The sequence below is a fragment of the Pungitius pungitius genome, chromosome 12 (genome assembly GCF_949316345.1).
Source record: "Pungitius pungitius chromosome 12, fPunPun2.1, whole genome shotgun sequence".
NCBI lineage: Eukaryota > Metazoa > Chordata > Actinopteri > Perciformes > Gasterosteidae > Pungitius > Pungitius pungitius.
The window spans coordinates 6135659-6155216 of NC_084911.1; the positions used below are offsets into that span (position 1 = coordinate 6135659).

At 39.5% G+C, this 19558-nt stretch overlaps 2 protein-coding genes across 2 annotated transcripts; one reads left to right on the plus strand and one right to left on the minus strand.

Moving 5' to 3' along the window:
• The first annotated feature begins 5464 nt into the window (after window positions 1-5464).
• On the plus strand, window positions 5465-16408 carry LOC119219916 (myosin heavy chain, fast skeletal muscle-like). Its single transcript, XM_037475424.2, has 39 exons — window positions 5465-5683; window positions 5843-5986; window positions 6074-6230; window positions 6310-6337; window positions 6426-6531; window positions 6626-6718; window positions 6801-6864; window positions 6969-7067; window positions 7145-7248; window positions 7325-7463; window positions 8373-8491; window positions 8570-8719; window positions 8790-8960; window positions 9037-9343; window positions 9476-9546; window positions 9633-9720; window positions 9812-9929; window positions 10026-10149; window positions 10262-10398; window positions 10487-10742; window positions 10842-11084; window positions 11166-11342; window positions 11443-11588; window positions 11697-11787; window positions 11879-12268; window positions 12412-12538; window positions 12827-12945; window positions 13146-13342; window positions 13461-13644; window positions 13752-13917; window positions 14014-14138; window positions 14252-14560; window positions 14645-14848; window positions 14936-15061; window positions 15169-15339; window positions 15420-15524; window positions 15854-15949; window positions 16052-16183; window positions 16358-16408. Exons 1-39 carry the CDS (start codon window positions 5465-5467, stop codon window positions 16376-16378), a joined length of 5823 nt encoding a protein of 1940 aa, XP_037331321.2. The 3' UTR covers window positions 16379-16408.
• Window positions 16409-16664: 256 nt separating this feature from the next.
• LOC119220544 (uncharacterized) lies at window positions 16665-18893 on the minus strand. Its single transcript, XM_062566203.1, has 6 exons — window positions 18750-18893; window positions 18375-18528; window positions 18141-18289; window positions 17686-17868; window positions 17541-17579; window positions 16665-17446 (listed from the first exon to the last, which is right to left on the minus strand). Exons 1-6 carry the CDS (start codon window positions 18891-18893, stop codon window positions 17042-17044), a joined length of 1074 nt encoding a protein of 357 aa, XP_062422187.1. The 3' UTR covers window positions 16665-17041.
• Between the last annotated feature and the right edge of the window lie 665 nt (window positions 18894-19558).

The following is a 19558-nucleotide window of genomic DNA, read 5'->3' on the forward strand; positions in this document are numbered from 1 at the left end:
TCTTTATGCCAAATAGAATTCATTGCTCTCTCTCTAGATTTATTTTTGACTCTGGTAATACCTTATGATCTTCTATATCACTATAATTCATTCACACTTTTCATTATAAGACAGCAAATAAGTCTGCTCAAAACTTGAGTTAATCTTGTAGATCATCTCAGACCTTTAATTAAAAAATACAGTATAAACTATAAAACTGCAACTTTTTCCCCCCGCAGAAGATAATTTATCCGTGCCATTTATTAAGAACCTTTTTTCTGCTTAAATTGTCCGAGATGGTAATCCTTCTGTTCCCATGAAAAACAACACTTGTCCCGCGTTAATGAAGGGACCATGGCCAGAATTTTATTTCAGATGTATGAGATTAGTATGTCTAGTAACTATACACCAGTGACATTTAAAGGCTTCTCCAAATTTAAAACTCATCACTGGCTGTTATGAACCAAGTCGTGCACATTTTATAGTGTACCACTGTTTAAATTACTGCTTTACTCAGCATGCATAAGATAAATGACTCCAAAACACATACAATAAACAATTTCAATGCAGGCTGTGTAATATATGTATTACTTATTTAACTCTCTCATACTTAGAAACAACTATTGATCTTAAAGAAGATATGACCAGTTTTGATCCCATTTGAGGTATTGTAATCCCTGCACAGGAAGAGCAGGCCAAAACTCATATGTCCAGGCTCAGGAAGGTACAGGTTGAGCTTTAGAAAACGCTGGCATTGCTGAGACCACATCAACAAGCTGAGAGATCGTTTCATTCTGTGGATGGTCAACGATAACGGAAAAAATAACTATTACTGATGACCTTCTAGTCACAGGCTAAAAATGATAGGATTTACTATTCTCTATTCAACTTTGCTGGACTGACCTTTTGTTTACAGGATGCAGCTTTGATGACGCTCCCAGTGGACAGGAGGGAAGCAGGTTGCCATGGTGGAGCGCAGAAATGGCCTGATGCTGGCTGAGATGGAGGAGCTCAACGCCGCCCTAGAGCCGACAGAGAGGGGACGTAAAGAAGCTGAACAGGAGTCGGTTGATGCTGGTGAGCGTCTACAGCATGTAACATTTTGAAAATATTTACTGTGCAGTTATTTCTCCAGGCAGCTTGTCGGATTAAAGTAATGATCATATTTGCAATTACTTTACATCTAGTGCACTGTATGTTTCATTGGGGTCCTTAAAAATGTTGACCAAATCAAATTTAAAAAATGTGGCCCTAATAATACTAATATGTCAAAAGTGCTTTATGTTTTTTCTTTGTGACCTTTGTGTTTTTGAACATCTCTTTATTGTTGTTTCTGTCATTCTGATTGGCAACAAAGGGGACCATCATTCATCCATGAGAATGAAACTGACACATCATAACAGTACAGAAAGAACTTATATCTTAGGTCATGTTCCAACTTAGAATCTACGGTAGATAGCAGACATCAACAATTTCACAAGCCACAAGCCGTTTCAACAACAAGTTGCTGTGGCTATCCCTGTTGGTGTCCCTTGGGAACTGTTTACATTATTTTGAAAATGCTGCATGTGTCGTCAAATTGTTGAAGATGTTTTTTTTGCTTTCAAACTTGTTTGATATTTGTAGTGCGATGTTTTCCCAGGGTCATCAAGCTCAAACCACCCCTATAAGAATGTAAATTTGAAACCATAGACAAATTACTCGCCGAGAACAGTGGGACTTAACATTGAGCCGATGACACTAGTCTCAGTGAGACGCTCGCTGTTATGGAATGACAATGGGCTTAATATAAATTCTTAACCATTGCAAGGATTTAAGTACTGTCCTGTGGCTTGGCTGTGTTCAGAGAGGCCACAGCCACAATACATTTATAGTGACCCTGAGTTTAAACATTTTTACAGTGATTGTTCGGTCTGCAAATTTGTATTTGTATTTTTTGAGTTGGTATTAATTTATTTAATAATTAAGCTATTTAGCCAAGCTGTGGTCAAAAGCACAATTTGAAGAACATGACTGTAACTTCTAAATTATTATCAGCATGGTAAAGGTGCTCTTGCCTTTGCGGTACCAAACACACAGGGAGTACATGTGTGGTCCATTTGTCTACCAAGATATTTTTAGGGAATTTGGCTTTGTTGCTCTTATTGGCAACTGCAGGGGAGTCGCCACCAAGGCATGTGCCACGAAGACAATTTCCTTTGTTTAGAATGACAACGACAGTATCATATGATCATTCAACACATTTGTCTGTATGTCATTAATTATTATTTTGGCATGCTACAGTAATATGCTTTCTGCGGTTTGATAGAGTCCCATGTCACATTGAGCTGTGCATCTTGTATATTTAGCTGGACACACACAGGTAGGTTTACTATTACGCTGAGCCGCTCCAACTTTCTTTTCCCTCCTAATAATTTGTAATCTCTTGACAAATCATTACATTTCTCATTAGAATGTTGAGCTAGAATGTCAATTTGAACCTTTTTGAAAAGTCAACAGTATAAAGTAAGCCCAACAAAGATCCTCCCCTGGTCTGACCGTGACCTTTATTCTGAAAGCATGAAACTAAATGAATCAAAGAAAAGGAGAGAGAGCTTAACCACCGTTGGTTCTCTCAGTCTTCCTACTCATGAAAGGAATCTAATTCTTATTTAAACCGTCTCAGGCTCCTCCTCGAATGACGTATTTGGCACGTCATATTTCATTTGAAGGGCATTGTACAGTGGCTCATCCATCAACATCTACTAGACTCAAGGATATACAAAGAATAAAATCTTTGCACAATTCGCTCCAAACCAATGGTTGGTCTTTTCATAGCCTAACTAAGAAATATGCTAACTATGTTTTAGCTTTTACTCCTGTTCAAATTCCTTACATGTAATTTAGCTGATGCTTTTATCCAACGTTTACATGTACTCCACACATGCACAATTTAAATTTTAGCTATATTAAAACAGTAAAAGATGTAAGTTGTGTTTAACATTTAATATCAACACAAAATCATCAAAGTTGCAGGTAGTTTCAGCAAAGGCAAGCTGAAAATCTCCTCAGCAAGTAAATAGAAAGTTAAACATCAAGTTAACTATGTTGTTATCAAACTAGACCATAATGTAAGGTACCACCAAGATGCAGGTCAGGTTTTTCCTGCAGCAATGGTGGCGGTTACACTGCTGGAAGTTACACCATTCAGGAAAAAAACTCTGAATAGGGAAAATATTTGACTTCTAAGTGTATCATATTGTCCCTTAAACTTTAAAAAAATTGTATGACGATCATAATGAAGCACAGCAAAGACATAAGCACTAGTCTAATTAACCTTAGTTTAGGATGTCACTGTTGACCTCAAACATGGCTTGAATCCAGCCAACATATCAGCTGATGCATTCTGTCACAGCCAGTGAGACAGCATAATGGATCATGTGTGCCCAGGGTTCTTTCCATTGAATTAAGGTAACACAGCACATACATACATAAATGCCGTCTGTTACAACCATAAAAAATGAACAATTATCTATCAGATGAAGGTAATAGAAATACAGGCTCATATTTGTTAGTGGCAAAGTGCTAAAACATAAGTAAACATCTAAGTCATCTTCCTTTGTTGTGCAAATATAGCACCACAGCAAAGCGGAAACAAGTTGTCACAAAGAACCAACTGAAGACCCCTGACCTTTCCCAAATAACTTGTGTGCAACACATGTCTGCACAATAGCCCACTTATCTTATAAGGGGTCATTCTGCAAGGTCATCTCCATTTTTGAAGAAAGGTTAGATAAATATAACAGTCACTGAAACAACCTCAGTCAACAATGCAGATTGAAAAATACATTTACATCGGAGATTTGTTTTCCCTTACTTAGTTCTTATTTTCGAAAGTATTTTTACAGATACAAAAAGTTATGTAGGTCGCACCGTTACTAGTCTTGCATGATAATAATAATACATTATGAAGCACAAAGTTGCATTAATTATTTAAGGATATTTTCATCAGCACGTTGTTGTAGAATCTCCAACATCTTGTTTATTGGCACAGAACTTATTTTGGGTCCATCCTTGTCAAGATGGCAACTGTCCAGCAGCGCCACAGCTTTAGGAATGGTGCTCAGCCTTAATTTTATTTCAGACATCTGAGATGTGCAGTTGTTCTGCAACTGTATACCAGTGACATTTAGAGCTTCTCCAAGACCACAGCCTGTGCCATGGTGCACCACAGTAGGATTAGTATTGCTAACAAAAGATCATTAGGGAAATAACATTATATTAATGAAACAAGTAGGTGACAGATTGGTCTGTTACTGCAAAGTATATTATATATAACACTTCAAATATGGCCCCAACGAATGACCTACATAGTGAGTAATATTTAATGATATATACTTGTACTGTGAAATGATATATTAATCAAAATGTATTACTTGCAATAGAGTAATAATACATTTTAAAAAAGAGAAAAATAAGAGTCATAATTCGTAATTATTAAGTCATAATAAAATGTTTGTTATATCTGCAACCCTGAATGAAAGTGACACTTTAGTGCTGAGTTTTCAGCTTTATCGTATCATTCATTGCATTATTTTTAATGGCTAGAACAGTTTTGAATAAATGTCAACATGTATAACATTTTTTAAATTTGAAATAAGCGTAATGGAAGATATTACACAAATGGACAAAAAGCATCAAAATCGATCAAAAGTGTCAATCCTACTCTTTTATACTTTATGTTCATGTATCTGTACTTTAAATAATTATACTAATAGTAATGCAACTACTAAGTTATATGTTTGAAAACCCCATATATAACAAATATATGTAAAAAAAAAAGTCTAAAAGTCATTAAAATTGTAAAAAAAAAAAAAAATCAACACAATGTTTTAACCAATCAGATGGCATCCAGACAAAAATATCCTCTGCAACGAATGTGTGTACAAGATAAAATCAATCAATGTAAATGTCAGTCACAGGATTAGCCACAACATGACAAGAATGCATGACCAAACTGAGCAGCACAACCCTACAGGGGAGACCGTCCCCCTTTATATAAGAGCCTGGTCACGACTGTGTCAATAACTGGTAGGGTTCCAACTCAGGTAAGTTCATAAGCTTCAATTGATCTGTATTCTACAATTAATAATTTATCTATCATATATTTGCTGCAATGCCTAGAATCAAAATTTAACCATTTCATTTACTATCACTTTATTTCTACATACAAATGAAAAGTATATAGTTTTAAATAACTTGTGAAAGCTTTAATGGTTAACAAATTACTTTTTAGATATATGAACTCATTCTTTTTAATAGGATAAAAAAAAGAACAGACCTGACTCCATCTCCTGTGGTGACCAAAGGAGGTAAATTATTGTTTAGTCAAAATTATGAACATGTGTCTCCTGAAAAGCCAACTAACAGCATGTTTGCATTTATTTCAACACATGTAGAGAAATTGATTACGTGTGACCACTTTTCAGTCGCTTAAGGTGCCATCATGAGCACAGACGCAGAGATGGCGGCCTATGGCCCTGCGGCCATTTACCTCAGGAAACCAGAGAAGGAGAGGATTGAGGCTCAAACATCTCCATTTGATGCCAAAACAGCCTTCTTTGTGGCTGATCCTGATGTCATGTATTCCAAGGGTAAACTCATCAAAAGAGAGGGTGGCAAAGCCACTGTTGAGACGCTACTATATGAAGGCAAGCCCTCAAAGGTAAGTGTAATCATGCAATGAAAATGAACAATTGTTAGTTCATGTTTTTACTTAGCAGATTTATTTTAGGAATATTATCAATTTTATTAATTAAACTATTACATGTGACTTTTTGACAATCTTACATTTTGTGTTTCTTTTATTGCATTTTCTTTATAGACTCTCACTGTAAAAGAGGATGACATCCATCCCATGAACCCTCCCAAGTATGATAAAATGGAGGACATGGCAATGATGACCCACCTTAATGAGCCAGCTGTGCTGTATAACCTCAAAGAGCGTTTTGCATCATGGATGATCTACGTAAGCTTTAATCTCATAATTAAGCGCACTTATATCAGCAAAGCCTGTGCATCAAAGGTGATAACGTTTCTATCTGTGGTGTTACAGACCTACTCTGGCCTCTTCTGCGTCGTGGTGAACCCCTACAAGTGGCTTCCTGTGTACGATGCTCAGGTGGTCAATGCATACAGAGGCAAGAAGAGGATTGAGGCTCCACCCCACATCTTCTCCATTTCTGATAATGCCTATCAGTTCATGCTGACTGGTGAGATCAAAGTTACCACATCATTTGAAACAAAGAATCTCAACTACATGTTCAACTTGTGTGTATTGATATTTTTCAGATCGTGAGAACCAGTCTGTCCTTATCACGTGAGTACAACCCAAATTGTTAAGACACTTCTTAATAACTATATTGATAGTTATGTGTAAGTCAATTTCATGCTATAATTTCCTCTAGTGGAGAATCCGGTGCAGGAAAGACTGTCAACACGAAACGTGTCATCCAGTACTTTGCAACAATTGCAGTCACTGGATCTAAGAAAGCAGAAGCTAGCAAAATCCAGGTGAATTTGTTGTTCTCTAAAAAACAAATTGTGCATCCTGATTGTGTGATTGTTGTTGTTGAATATTTTAGACTAAATAATTGTGTGTCTATAGGGTTCGCTTGAAGATCAAATTATTGCAGCCAATCCTCTACTAGAGGCTTACGGGAATGCCAAGACCGTGAGGAATGACAACTCCTCTCGTTTTGTGAGTTTATTGTTGTCCTTCACACTTCCTTTCTCAAGCTTCTTGTCTCAAGACAAACTGACACTTTCTGATAAACGTTTAGGGTAAATTCATCCGAATCCACTTTGGCGCCAGTGCAAAACTGTCTTCAGCTGATATTGAAACATGTAAGTTATAGGTTATAATTATTCTCCTGTTGCAATGGAGAGCATTGTCTGGAATTGTTTGACATGCATTCATTATAATTTTTTTATACTCAACCTATACTCAGATCTGCTGGAGAAGTCTCGTGTCACCTTCCAGTTGTCTGCTGAGAGGAGCTACCATATTTTCTATCAGCTGATGACTGGCCACAAGCCTGAGATCCTGGGTACATGATAAGACAATAACCACATAATAGAAAGAATCTATGATTCTCAATTCTCAATTTCTTTTAATTTCTTCCAGAGACCCTTCTTATCACCACCAACCCCTATGACTACCATATGATCAGTCAGGGGGAAATCACTGTCAAAAGCATTAACGATGTAGAGGAGTTCATTGCAACTGATGTAAGTGGATTGTAATTGGTAAAAGAAAAGCCGATGGGTGTTAGAATAACTGATAAAGGTTGTGCATGAATTGCAGACTGCTATTGATATCTTGGGCTTCACTGGCGAGGAGAAGATGGCTATCTACAAGCTGACTGGGGCTGTGATGCATCACGGTAACATGAAGTTCAAGCAGAAGCAGCGCGAGGAGCAGGCTGAACCCGATGGCAATGAGGGTAATTGTGTAATTAATCGTGTGATGTTACATAATCAAACTACAGCATTGTACCTCAACGGATATTAAGCAGGGCAACTTTAGATGAAAACACCTCGTTTACTTATACTGCAAGAATGCAATAACAACTTATTGGCACTGATTCACTAGTGGATTATATTGATAGCCAATCGACACAGTTTACTTACCAATAAGGGCAATAAAGGATGTGCTATGTCATCTAAATCAGCATGATAAAAAAAAGACAAACAACAAAGGGTATGAAATGAACTGACAGTAAGTGCCAACAAACATTCTCAATGCAGTTGTGGAATGTAACCTTACATTGACTTGTGCAGTTGTCTCAAAAGCAAGCTCACCGTTGAATAGTTTACTGTAAATATACAGTAAATTACTGGTTTCTAGCCACATAATCACATTTCCCAGCAAGTTACTGTGACATTATTACACAAGTATTTTATGATCAAACTGTTTGCTGTGGCCTCCCACTAAATACAGTATGATGATTTTAAAATAATGTTATGGTAAAGCAGTATATTGCTGTAGGAGTACTTTGATGCAGCCTTATGCAGCTGTGAAATATCCGTATAAAGCTTTAACAGTAAAAAACCCATTAGATAACTTTGATGTAGAATGATGGTGTAGAAATATAGTATACACTTTAAAACAAGTGCAGTGAAGAAACAGCTAAAAGTATATTATAATCTTACAGAATATGATCCATTGCATAAAATTATAGTTATAAAGGAATTCAAATCAGCACACATACAACAGAAAATACATGCAGGAGAAAAATTCACATTAATGCATCAGTAATAGTTCATATTCTTGCTCCATGGTGTTAAGCAGGGCTTTGTGACATCCTGCGTAGTTCTGTGCATGAATGGAATTACTTTGTTCTTTCATACAGAGGCTGATAAAATCGCCTACCTCATGGGCCTGAACTCAGCCGACATGCTGAAAGCTTTGTGCTACCCAAGAGTTAAGGTCGGAAATGAAATGGTGACCAAAGGTCAGACCGTGCCACAGGTAATGAAAATTCAACATTTTGTATTTCAATAAAAAAAATGTTAAGCTATCATAAGAAAAGAAAATACGTATTTCTAGGTCAACAATGCTGTCAGTGCCCTGTGCAAGTCCGTCTACGAGAAAATGTTCTTGTGGATGGTCATCCGTATCAATGAGATGCTGGACACGAAGCAGCCAAGACAGTTCTACATCGGGGTGTTGGATATCGCTGGATTTGAGATCTTTGATGTAAGCTCAGTAAAGATGATACACAGTACGAGCACTGAATGTCTGTTTAACAGATCATATACCTGTTTAGTACAACAGCTTGGAGCAACTCTGCATCAACTTCACCAATGAGAAACTGCAACAGTTTTTCAACCACCACATGTTCGTCCTGGAGCAAGAGGAGTACAAGAAGGAAGGCATTGATTGGGAGTTCATTGACTTCGGCATGGACTTGGCAGCCTGCATTGAGCTTATCGAGAAGGTGAACTGAATTACTCTTTTCTAAGTATGTCCTATATTGTTGATTATTTTTCATATGACTAAAACTATCCTTTCAGCCTATGGGCATCTTCTCCATCCTTGAAGAGGAGTGCATGTTCCCCAAGGCCTCTGATACATCTTTCAAGAACAAGCTGCATGATCAGCATCTTGGCAAGACCAAAGCCTTTGAGAAGCCAAAACCCGGAAAGGGCAAGGCTGAAGCTCACTTCTCTCTGGTTCACTATGCTGGAACAGTGGACTACAGCATCACTGGATGGCTGGACAAGAACAAGGACCCCCTGAATGACTCAGTTGTTCAGCTCTACCAGAAATCTTCAAACAAACTGCTGTCATTACTTTATTTAACCCACAATGCACCTGAAGGTAAGACGCTACTACTGTATCTCCTGCATGGACATTTGGTTACTGTTTAAATCAAAGCATGTAGGTTTGTTTAGGAAATAAACCTGAATTGGGAACAAAGAATTCATTATTTGCTTGCACTTTAAAATGCAGAAACTGGTGGCAGCAAGAAGGCTGGAAAGAAGAAGGGTGGTTCGTTCCAGACGGTGTCTGCTCTTTTCAGGGTACGTCAAAAGATAAGCTCCAATTCAGCTGACTGGTTCCATTTTTTTAGTTTACTTTTGTTTGTAATGATATTACCTTCTCACAGGAGAACCTGGGCAAGCTGATGACCAACTTGAGGAGCACTCATCCTCATTTTGTGCGCTGCCTGATTCCCAATGAATCAAAGACTCCAGGTCTGATTTTTTCAGAATCAGTTGTATCATACATTTTGTTGAGAAATAGAATAAAAAAAATGCCAATAACACTGACATATTTGGTGTGCAGGTCTTATGGAGAACCACTTGGTCATCCACCAGCTGAGGTGTAACGGTGTGCTGGAAGGCATCAGAATCTGCAGAAAGGGCTTCCCCAGCAGAATCCTCTACGCTGACTTTAAGCAGAGGTAAATGGCTGTAGGACGAATTTAAGTAATTATCATGTCATACATGGGACTGAGGATGGAAGGCAACATTGGTAACACCATTATCTTCTATTGCAGGTACAAAGTATTGAATGCTAGTATAATCCCTGAGGGACAGTTCATTGACAACAAGAAAGCTTCAGAGAAGCTGCTGGGCTCCATTGATGTGGACCACACTCAGTACAAGTTTGGGCACACAAAGGTACATTCTTCTGTACATTCCCATCAACATTATTAACAGAATTTCACTAATGCAGTTATTCTATTTCATCCATGTGTGCTAATGAATGTTTTTTCTTTTTTTGACAACGTAGGTGTTCTTCAAAGCTGGTCTGCTGGGTACCCTGGAGGAATTGAGAGATGATAAACTGGCTTCGCTGGTGACCATGACTCAGGCTCGCTGCAGAGGTTTCCTTAGTAGACTAGAATTTGTTAAAATGATGGAGAGAAGGTATGATTTCCATCCAACATGCTGTGTGATCTGAAATTAAATTCCTGTGTGATCTCAACCTAAATACATTTTTATGTTCACTTATTAGAGATGCAATCTTCACAGTCCAATACAACATCCGCTCATTCATGAATGTGAAGAACTGGCCATGGATGCATCTGTACTTCAAGATCAAGCCTCTTCTGAAGACCGCTGAGACTGAGAAGGAGCTTCAACAAATGAAGGAGAACTATGATAAGATGAAATCAGACCTGTCTACTGCACTGGCCAAGAAGAAAGAACTGGAGGAGAAGATGGTTTCTCTGCTGCAGGAAAAGAATGACCTGCAACTACAAGTCGCGTCTGTGAGTAAAATACTGAATTAAACATCATATTCTGCTTGTTAAATTTTGTCAAAAATGTTAGTTACTCAAAATATTAATATATATATGGTCAAACTACAGGAAGGTGAGAACCTCTGTGATGCTGAGGAAAGGTGTGAAGGGCTCATCAAGAGCAAAATCCAGCTCGAGGCAAAACTCAAAGAGACAACCGAAAGACTGGAGGATGAGGAGGAGATGAATGCTGAGCTGACTGCTAAGAAGCGGAAGCTGGAGGATGAATGCTCTGAGCTGAAGAAAGACATTGATGACCTGGAGCTCACCTTGGCGAAAGTGGAGAAGGAGAAACATGCCACAGAAAACAAGGTTGACAAAACTACTAAAATAGTTCTACAATATCATACAAAGATGCTAAACTAAAACAAACATCCCTCATTTTCATTTCAGGTGAAAAACCTGACAGAGGAGATGGCCTCTCAAGATGAGTCCATTGCCAAGTTAACCAAGGAGAAGAAAGCCCTCCAAGAGGCTCACCAGCAAACACTTGATGATCTCCAAGCAGAGGAAGACAAAGTCAACACTCTGACCAAGGCCAAGACCAAGCTGGAACAGCAAGTGGACGACGTAAGAAAACATTGCTTTTGACGTTGGTAAAAGTACCAACTAGTTAGAGTTTTAGGATTTATGTCCCATTGTACAAATACAAAACATTTTATTTCAAAAGCTTGAAGGATCACTGGAGCAAGAGAAGAAGCTTCGCATGGACCTTGAGAGAGCCAAGAGGAAGCTTGAAGGAGATCTAAAACTGGCCCAGGAATCCATAATGGATCTGGAGAACGACAAGCAGCAATCTGATGAGAAAATCAAGAAGTAAGTTTTTCTCCATCCTTACTTTCAACAATTGCCATGATACAACAAGATTATTCTGAGAGGGATGCTATTGAGTTATTGAGTAACTTCCTTGGTCTCCTCTTTCAGGAAGGACTTTGAGACCAGCCAGCTTCTCAGCAAGATTGAGGATGAACAGTCTCTTGGTGCTCAGCTGCAGAAGAAGATCAAAGAACTCCAGGTAAAATAATTTACATCAGTATCAAACTCAGTTACTCAAAAAACTCTAAACGTTTAATAAGTTGCATCGCTAATACTATCATCAAATCCAGGCTCGTATTGAGGAATTGGAGGAAGAGATTGAGGCCGAAAGGGCGGCTCGGGCAAAGGTGGAGAAGCAGAGGGCTGACCTCTCCAGGGAACTCGAGGAGATCAGTGAGAGGCTTGAAGAAGCTGGTGGAGCAACAGCAGCTCAGATCGAGATGAACAAGAAGCGGGAGGCCGAGTTCCAGAAGCTGCGTCGGGATCTTGAAGAGTCAACCCTGCAGCATGAATCCACCGCCGCAGCTCTCCGCAAGAAGCAAGCCGACAGTGTCGCAGAGCTGGGAGAGCAGATTGACAACCTCCAGCGTGTTAAGCAGAAGCTGGAGAAGGAAAAGAGCGAGTACAAGATGGAGATTGACGACCTCTCAAGCAACATGGAGTCTGTTGCTAAAACAAAGGTATGCACTTTTTTTTTAAAACTTTACATCTGCTTTGAGAAAATCTCCAAATGATGAAAAGTGAGAATAGAGACAGAGAATATCTGATCATTACATTCTATGTTCACTGCATTTGATTCATGTCAATTACACGCCCACTACAGGCCAATTTGGAAAAAATGTGCAGAACTCTTGAAGACCAACTAAGTGAAATCAAGTCTAAAAATGATGAGAATGTTCGTCAGCTGAATGACTACAGTGCACAGAGGGCAAGACTGCAAACAGAGAACGGTGTGTATTCACAAGTATATTGAAATGTATATACAAATTTAAATCATAATTAATCTGCCATTATACTTGTTGTTATAAGACATCATTCTTTTTAACGTTTCAAAAAGATGTTTGTCTTGTGTTTTTGAACACGATACAATGTGATACCTCTCAGGCATAGTTGCAGATTGTTCCATATCATATATTTTTTACTTGTGTCGCTTGTGGTACCATTTTGAATTGTTTGATTTGTTTTTTTCCAACAGAATTATTATTATTATAATCGTTTCTCCCTCTTTTTTCTTTCAGGTGAGTTTTCTCGCCAGCTTGAGGAGAAGGAAGCTCTTATTTCCCAGCTTACTAGAGGCAAACAGGCTTACACTCAGCAGATTGAAGAGCTTAAGAGACACATTGAGGAAGAAGTGAAGGTAAAAATGCTGATATTTCGGGTTTGTTTGGGGTGAATTGTTTGTCTATTTATTAGGTATGACATTTTATTCTTGTGTAATGACAATTTCCTCATATGTCCAACATACATAAATATTTCTGATTTCTGGTGTATCTTAACTACAGTATGTTAATTAATTAAAAAATTAATTAAAGTACGTGGCTTGTGATTAATCTGTAGGCCAAGAACGCCCTGGCCCATGCCGTCCAGTCAGCCCGCCATGACTGTGATCTGCTCAGAGAACAGTTTGAGGAGGAGCAGGAGGCCAAGGCAGAGCTGCAGCGAGGGATGTCCAAGGCCAACAGTGAGGTGGCCCAGTGGAGATCCAAATATGAGACTGATGCCATCCAGCGCACCGAGGAGCTGGAGGAGGCAAAGTACATGAACCATGTCTACTGTTCCATATATTAAAAGGATTTGTAATACATTGTAGCTTCAATAATTGTCTTTGTAGAAGAATGGAAGCAAAAATGTATTTTTCCATGTTCACTGCAGGAAAAAACTTGCTCAGCGCCTTCAGGATGCTGAGGAATCCATCGAGGCTGTGAACTCCAAGTGTGCGTCTCTGGAGAAGACCAAGCAGAGGCTGCAGGGTGAGGTGGAGGATCTCATGATTGATGTGGAGAGAGCTAATTCTCTGGCTGCCAACCTTGACAAGAAGCAGAGGAACTTTGATAAGGTAAATAGATCGTAGAAAAAATACTGATTCATTGAAAAGTTGTTCGGAAATATTTTCATATATACATATATATATATATATGAATTTTTATATATATATAATTTTAGGTCCTGTCAGAATGGAAGCAGAAGTATGAGGAGAGCCAAGCAGAGCTAGAAGGAGCCCAGAAGGAGACTCGCTCTCTCAGCACTGAACTCTTCAAGATGAAGAACTCTTATGAGGAGGCTCTCGACCAACTGGAGACCATGAAGAGAGAGAACAAGAACCTGCAGCGTATGTGTAAACTATGATCAAAATGAAAGGCAAATAATATGTATAACCACTTGTGAAGAATGCAAGACTCTGTTTCATTTTTTGTTTAATCTGTAGAGGAGATCTCAGACCTGACCGAACAGATTGGTGAGATTGGAAAAAGCATCCATGAGCTGGAAAAAGCCAAGAAGGCTACAGAAAGTGAGAAGGTTGAACTTCAGACTGCACTCGAGGAAGCTGAGGTATTATTGTTTTATTTCAATAATTTATTGCAACAATTCTTAATGGTGCCATATGATTACTTTATATGGCAATACAGTCAAAGTTGGCTAAACTCAGCCAACCTTTCTTGCAGGGTACACTGGAGCATGAGGAGTCCAAGATTCTCCGTGTTCAACTGGAGCTCAACCAGATCAAAGGTGAGGTTGACAGGAAGCTGGCAGAGAAGGATGAAGAGATGGAGCAGATCAAGAGGAACAGCCAGAGGGTGACGGACTCCATGCAGAGCACTCTTGATGCTGAGGTCAGGAGCAGGAATGATGCCCTGAGGATCAAGAAGAAGATGGAGGGGGACCTGAATGAGATGGAGATTCAGCTCAGCCATGCCAACAGGCAGGCCGCTGAGGCCCAGAAGCAGCTGAGGAACACTCAGGGACAGCTCAAGGCGAGTTTGGTTGAATAGTTGAAAAATCCTGTTTGAGGGTAAATAAAGTAAATATTAAGTATTGATTGTTGATTATGATTTCAGGATGCCCAACTGCACCTTGATGATGCTGTCAGAGGACAGGAGGACATGAAGGAGCAGGTTGCCATGGTGGAGCGCAGGAATGGCCTGATGCTGGCTGAGATTGAGGAGCTGAGAGCCGCTCTAGAGCAGACGGAGAGGGGACGCAAAGTGGCCGAGCAGGAGTTGGTTGATGCTAGTGAGCGTGTTGGACTGCTTCACTCTCAGGTTTGTTGTCATTATTTTACAAGAAATCTAGTACCCTGAAAATATGTTACAAACATCACATTAAACACGTTTAATTTTAACCTTCAGAACACCAGTCTCATGAACACCAAGAAGAAGCTGGAGTCTGACCTTGTCCAGGTACAGGGTGAAGTGGAAGATTCAGTTCAGGAAGCGAGAAATGCTGAAGAGAAAGCCAAAAAGGCCATCACTGACGTGAGTCTACGTCTCCAACTCCTTCATGTTATGTTATGTTCTACTTCCATGCACTCAGATGTTTATTACAGCTTATGTAAGAATTTGAGACCATTGCATCATTTCAGGCTGCCATGATGGCAGAGGAGCTGAAGAAGGAGCAGGACACCAGTGCTCACTTGGAGAGGATGAAGAAGAACCTGGAGGTCACAGTGAAGGACCTGCAGCACCGTCTGGATGAGGCTGAGAACCTCGCCATGAAGGGTGGCAAGAAGCAGCTCCAGAAATTGGAGTTGAGGGTATGTACTGTACTGTATGTAAGTAGGCTCAGATAAATAAAATGAAATCTTGATCTATTGTTTATATCATCATTTAACAGGTTCGTGAGCTGGAAGCTGAAGTTGAAGGCGAGCAGAGACGTGGAGCTGATGCTGTTAAAGGTGTCCGCAAATATGAGAGGAGAGTGAAAGAGCTGACCTACCAGGTACGTTGAAAAATACCATACTCACTCTTTATCGTGCTACTTTACACTTTCACGTGCATATATTGTACTTTTGCATCAATTTTTATATTGTAGGCTCAGCACACCCTTCCAGTCACTATTGTATTCTAGTGAGGTCTAATTAGGGTTGTGTTATGCTTTGGATTAAACCAAACTAAACCACATTACATACCTACACACTTATTAGAGATTCATTTTAATATTTTAGTATTATTACTTTCTCTTAAGTACCGGTAAACATCTAAATACCTTTTTACACAAAAGCATAATTCCACTTCAACACCCCATGAGTGATAATTTTATCCGAACAGACTGAGGAGGACAAGAAGAATGTGGCCAGACTTCAGGATTTGGTGGACAAACTGCAGCTCAAAGTCAAGGCTTACAAGAGACAAGCGGAGGACGCAGTGAGTCAGCGATTCTGATTAGACTTTTCATGCATGGAAATCAACAATGCTATTGACACGAGCTATCCTATCCTATATTCAATATCCTTTAACCTTTCACAGGAGGAGCAGGCCAACACTCACATGTCTAGGTTGAGAAAGGTCCAGCATGAACTTGAGGAAGCTCAGGAGCGCGCTGACATCGCTGAGTCGCAGGTCAACAAGCTCAGAGTCAAGAGTCGTGACACTGGAAAGGTATCTTTTTCAATCATTTTTAACGGTATCAATGACATTGTTTGTTTTACAATGTGTGTGATTATCCAAAACCCATATTGCTGATTAATTACCTCTCTAACTCTGGTTTTATCTCCGTCAATACATATTGTAATGTTATGGCCACAAGTAACTAACTCTCTCTCTTACTTTCAGGGAACTGACTCTGCTGAATGAAACACAAGAGCCAGCTGAGGACGTTCAACAGAGTTCATAAAATATGAGCCCTTGTAATTTTCCTCTTCAATAAATGTTAAACATCTCTCCGGTGTTCTGTTTTCTTTTTAATTATGTTTCCCATATTCAAACTAACCTCAAGATGTTTACTTGAGACACAAATCATTTACAGAAAACCACCCAATTTAATGATTTGAACTAAAAGCTCTGGGAATTGTGTAAAAGGTCAAAAGTGTGCTCAAGGCTGAATTATGTGTAAGAACAAACATAAACTAGCAACCCGGTTTCATTTCTGTTTTTATTGTTTGGCATAATAATGACGTTAATTCCAGCCTACCTACAATTTCTCTCTTTGGATAAGCAGTTTAAGCTGCATTATCTTTAACTTCATATACTGTATTTACATTGAAAAAGCAAAGAGTTCTTACCCACATGACTAGGCTTGAAACTAATAGACCATCTGTACAGGACATTTAACCAGCAAAGGAAAAAGTAGCATCAAATGCTTCAACAAATTACCTATACGGTTCTGAAAATAAAAACAAGCATATTACTTACTACGGTACCAAATTAAATATTCTATTTCAATTGTTTAAACATTGTTCAACAAATTCCTTTCCTCAACAATCACTAAAACCTTAATATTGTTTATTGCCACTATCCTTATCTTTTTTTCCAACCCACTTTCCCTTCCTTTGCAGCGCTTTTCTCTTTTCCCTTTCCAGGATCACCTTTCCATTTGTGTCCACCTTGAGCCATAGCCTTCTGCAACTGAGCTGTGTGAACCTTCTCTATCAGAGAGAAGCAGTCTTCATCTGGACTGATGGGGCTCGTCATGGTCCCCTCCTGTCGTTTGGAGGATGACAGGCTTGGGTAGGCTTTCTGTGGACTTGCATGGCTTGGAGAGCACTGCCTGGACTTGATATCTTCTTTTGGGATTAGATTTAGGTTGAAGGAAAGTGGCCTGCCAGGTTTTGGACTCAGGGGGATCACAAGGTTATCTCCAGGGGCTCCTAGAGTGAGGAAGACTTCTGGGAATGTAAATGGTTGGCTGATATCCTTCTGCACCTTCGACACATAAGCATAGAGGAAGACATTTTTCATTTTGTTAAGACAACAGCAGGTAATCGGCCAACTATCTACACCCGGTGACACAGCTTACCTGCTCTGGCGTGAAGCTCAAGGACACTCTCACTGTCACCTGTGAAGAAATAGCACGTCATTGTTCCATACAAAGTTAATGCTTGTTTAGTCATTGGTGGCCACATGAAAAACAGTTCAATTGAAAATAAGAATGAATAAGTCACCTGTCCTGGGGAATTGAGCTTTTTCTGATATTCTGTCTCAGGGGTAAATGAAGAAGATTTGGGTAGGGCTGCAGGGGAGCCTGATTCTGCATAAGCCATTGGAGATGGTGAGGTAGGTCTGTAACAGTTCTTGCTTGATGCTGCTGGTGTGCTTTCAGGCCAAAGCATGTGTAGTGGAAAGGCCTTACAGAAAAGGGGGGGAAAGGCAGTTGAGCTGTCAAGTACTCTGCTGTGATTTAGGGAATTGGTTATAATTAATTGTGGGTATGAGCCTATTAGTTAAGCAAATATTTGTGTCATGATATGAATGTTTTTAATATATTTGTATGAATAATTAATAATATTTGTATGAATAATCCTGCACATTGAAAGCCATCATTGTAGTTGTGTGTGATATAAAAATTACAACATAGTAACACAGTAACAACATAAGTAAGTAAGTAAGTAACACTTACTGGAATCTCAGTCTTTACATTACTACCAATTGGATTTCTTTCAAATATCCCACTTATCCCAGGGAGGTTAGGTAGTGTGACACGCTGATCATCAAGCCGTCGTCCCTGACTGAAGGCAAGGAATTTAAAGAATGCCTCAGCGTCTGCACCTGTTGCGGAAAAACAAGAGGTATTTGTGTGACATCTGGGAGACATAAAACACATACTTGACCTTTCCGAGTGGGTTTTACTGACCTACAAGTACACTATTTAAAGCGTTTTCATTGCGTCTGGTTGTGCCTGGTGTACTTCCGCTTTGTTGTAAAAAGCAACGTTGATCTTCTATACGGCCATCTTGTGCATGACTCATTATATGAAAGAACTGCTCCTGGTCAGCTGGAAATGTCTCCTAATTAAAAAGATTTAAAGAAGAAAAAACAATGAGAAGTGGGCAAACAGCACTGAAAGAAATCAGAGGACAAAATGACAGAGTTGAATATTATTTATTCAAAAGACTGTGGAAGATGAGCCATTTTAATATCATATTTTAAAGATTATACATTTACAGAATGGGTGATATTTTAGGCAAACTATACCAACTCTATTGTATTGTGCAGCATGACGTCTCACCTGCTGATGTTGGTCAGCCTTTAAGGAGGGAGACCTTTGGGGAGGTTTATTAAATGCGCCTGAACCGGGATGCTCTTTACGTTGAGTTGATGGGGTACCAAAGTTTTGGGAAATGTTGGGTGCAAAACATCTCTGTTCATCCATCCTTGAGGCCTGTGGGGAGGTGTGTGTGTGTGGGGGGGGGGGGGGTTCAAAGCAGTTGCATATATTCCACACCTGCACAAAACTTTTCACAATGGTTTCCAAATGTTTTTTTTTACAGCGTTATGTGTATCGGACGAACCTGGGCTTTGGAGACCATGTAAAACAAGTTGCTTGCATTCCTCTCTTCTGGCGTTAATGTTGATGGGGTACCTCCATTCTGTATACCCGGCAACGAAGGAAGAGAGGCCCGCTGGTCATCGAGCCGTCGGCTCTGAGAGTTTGCGACCAAGCTGAACAACTTTTCAGAATCTGTACCTGGGACAGAAAAAGGTTTCGGTAAAAATACATAATTAACGACTTGAAAGGTTCCGTGTGAAGCTTGCATGTTGTCCCTGTGTCAAGCTTCCTCCCACAGTCATGCAGGGTAGGTTAATGTGGGAGTTTAAAATGCTTGTAGGTGCGTAAATGGGAGAGTGAATGCTTGTGCATGTCACGTGTACCCCGTCTCCCGCCCATTGTCAGGTGGGATTGACTCCCCCGCCACCCGTTAAGGATACACGGTATGGAATGGAATCAATTTGAAAGAAATTCAATTATTATTTCAAAAACATTAAGAATTATCATTAAAGAATAAAAACAGAAATCAAACAGATTCTAACCTTTGG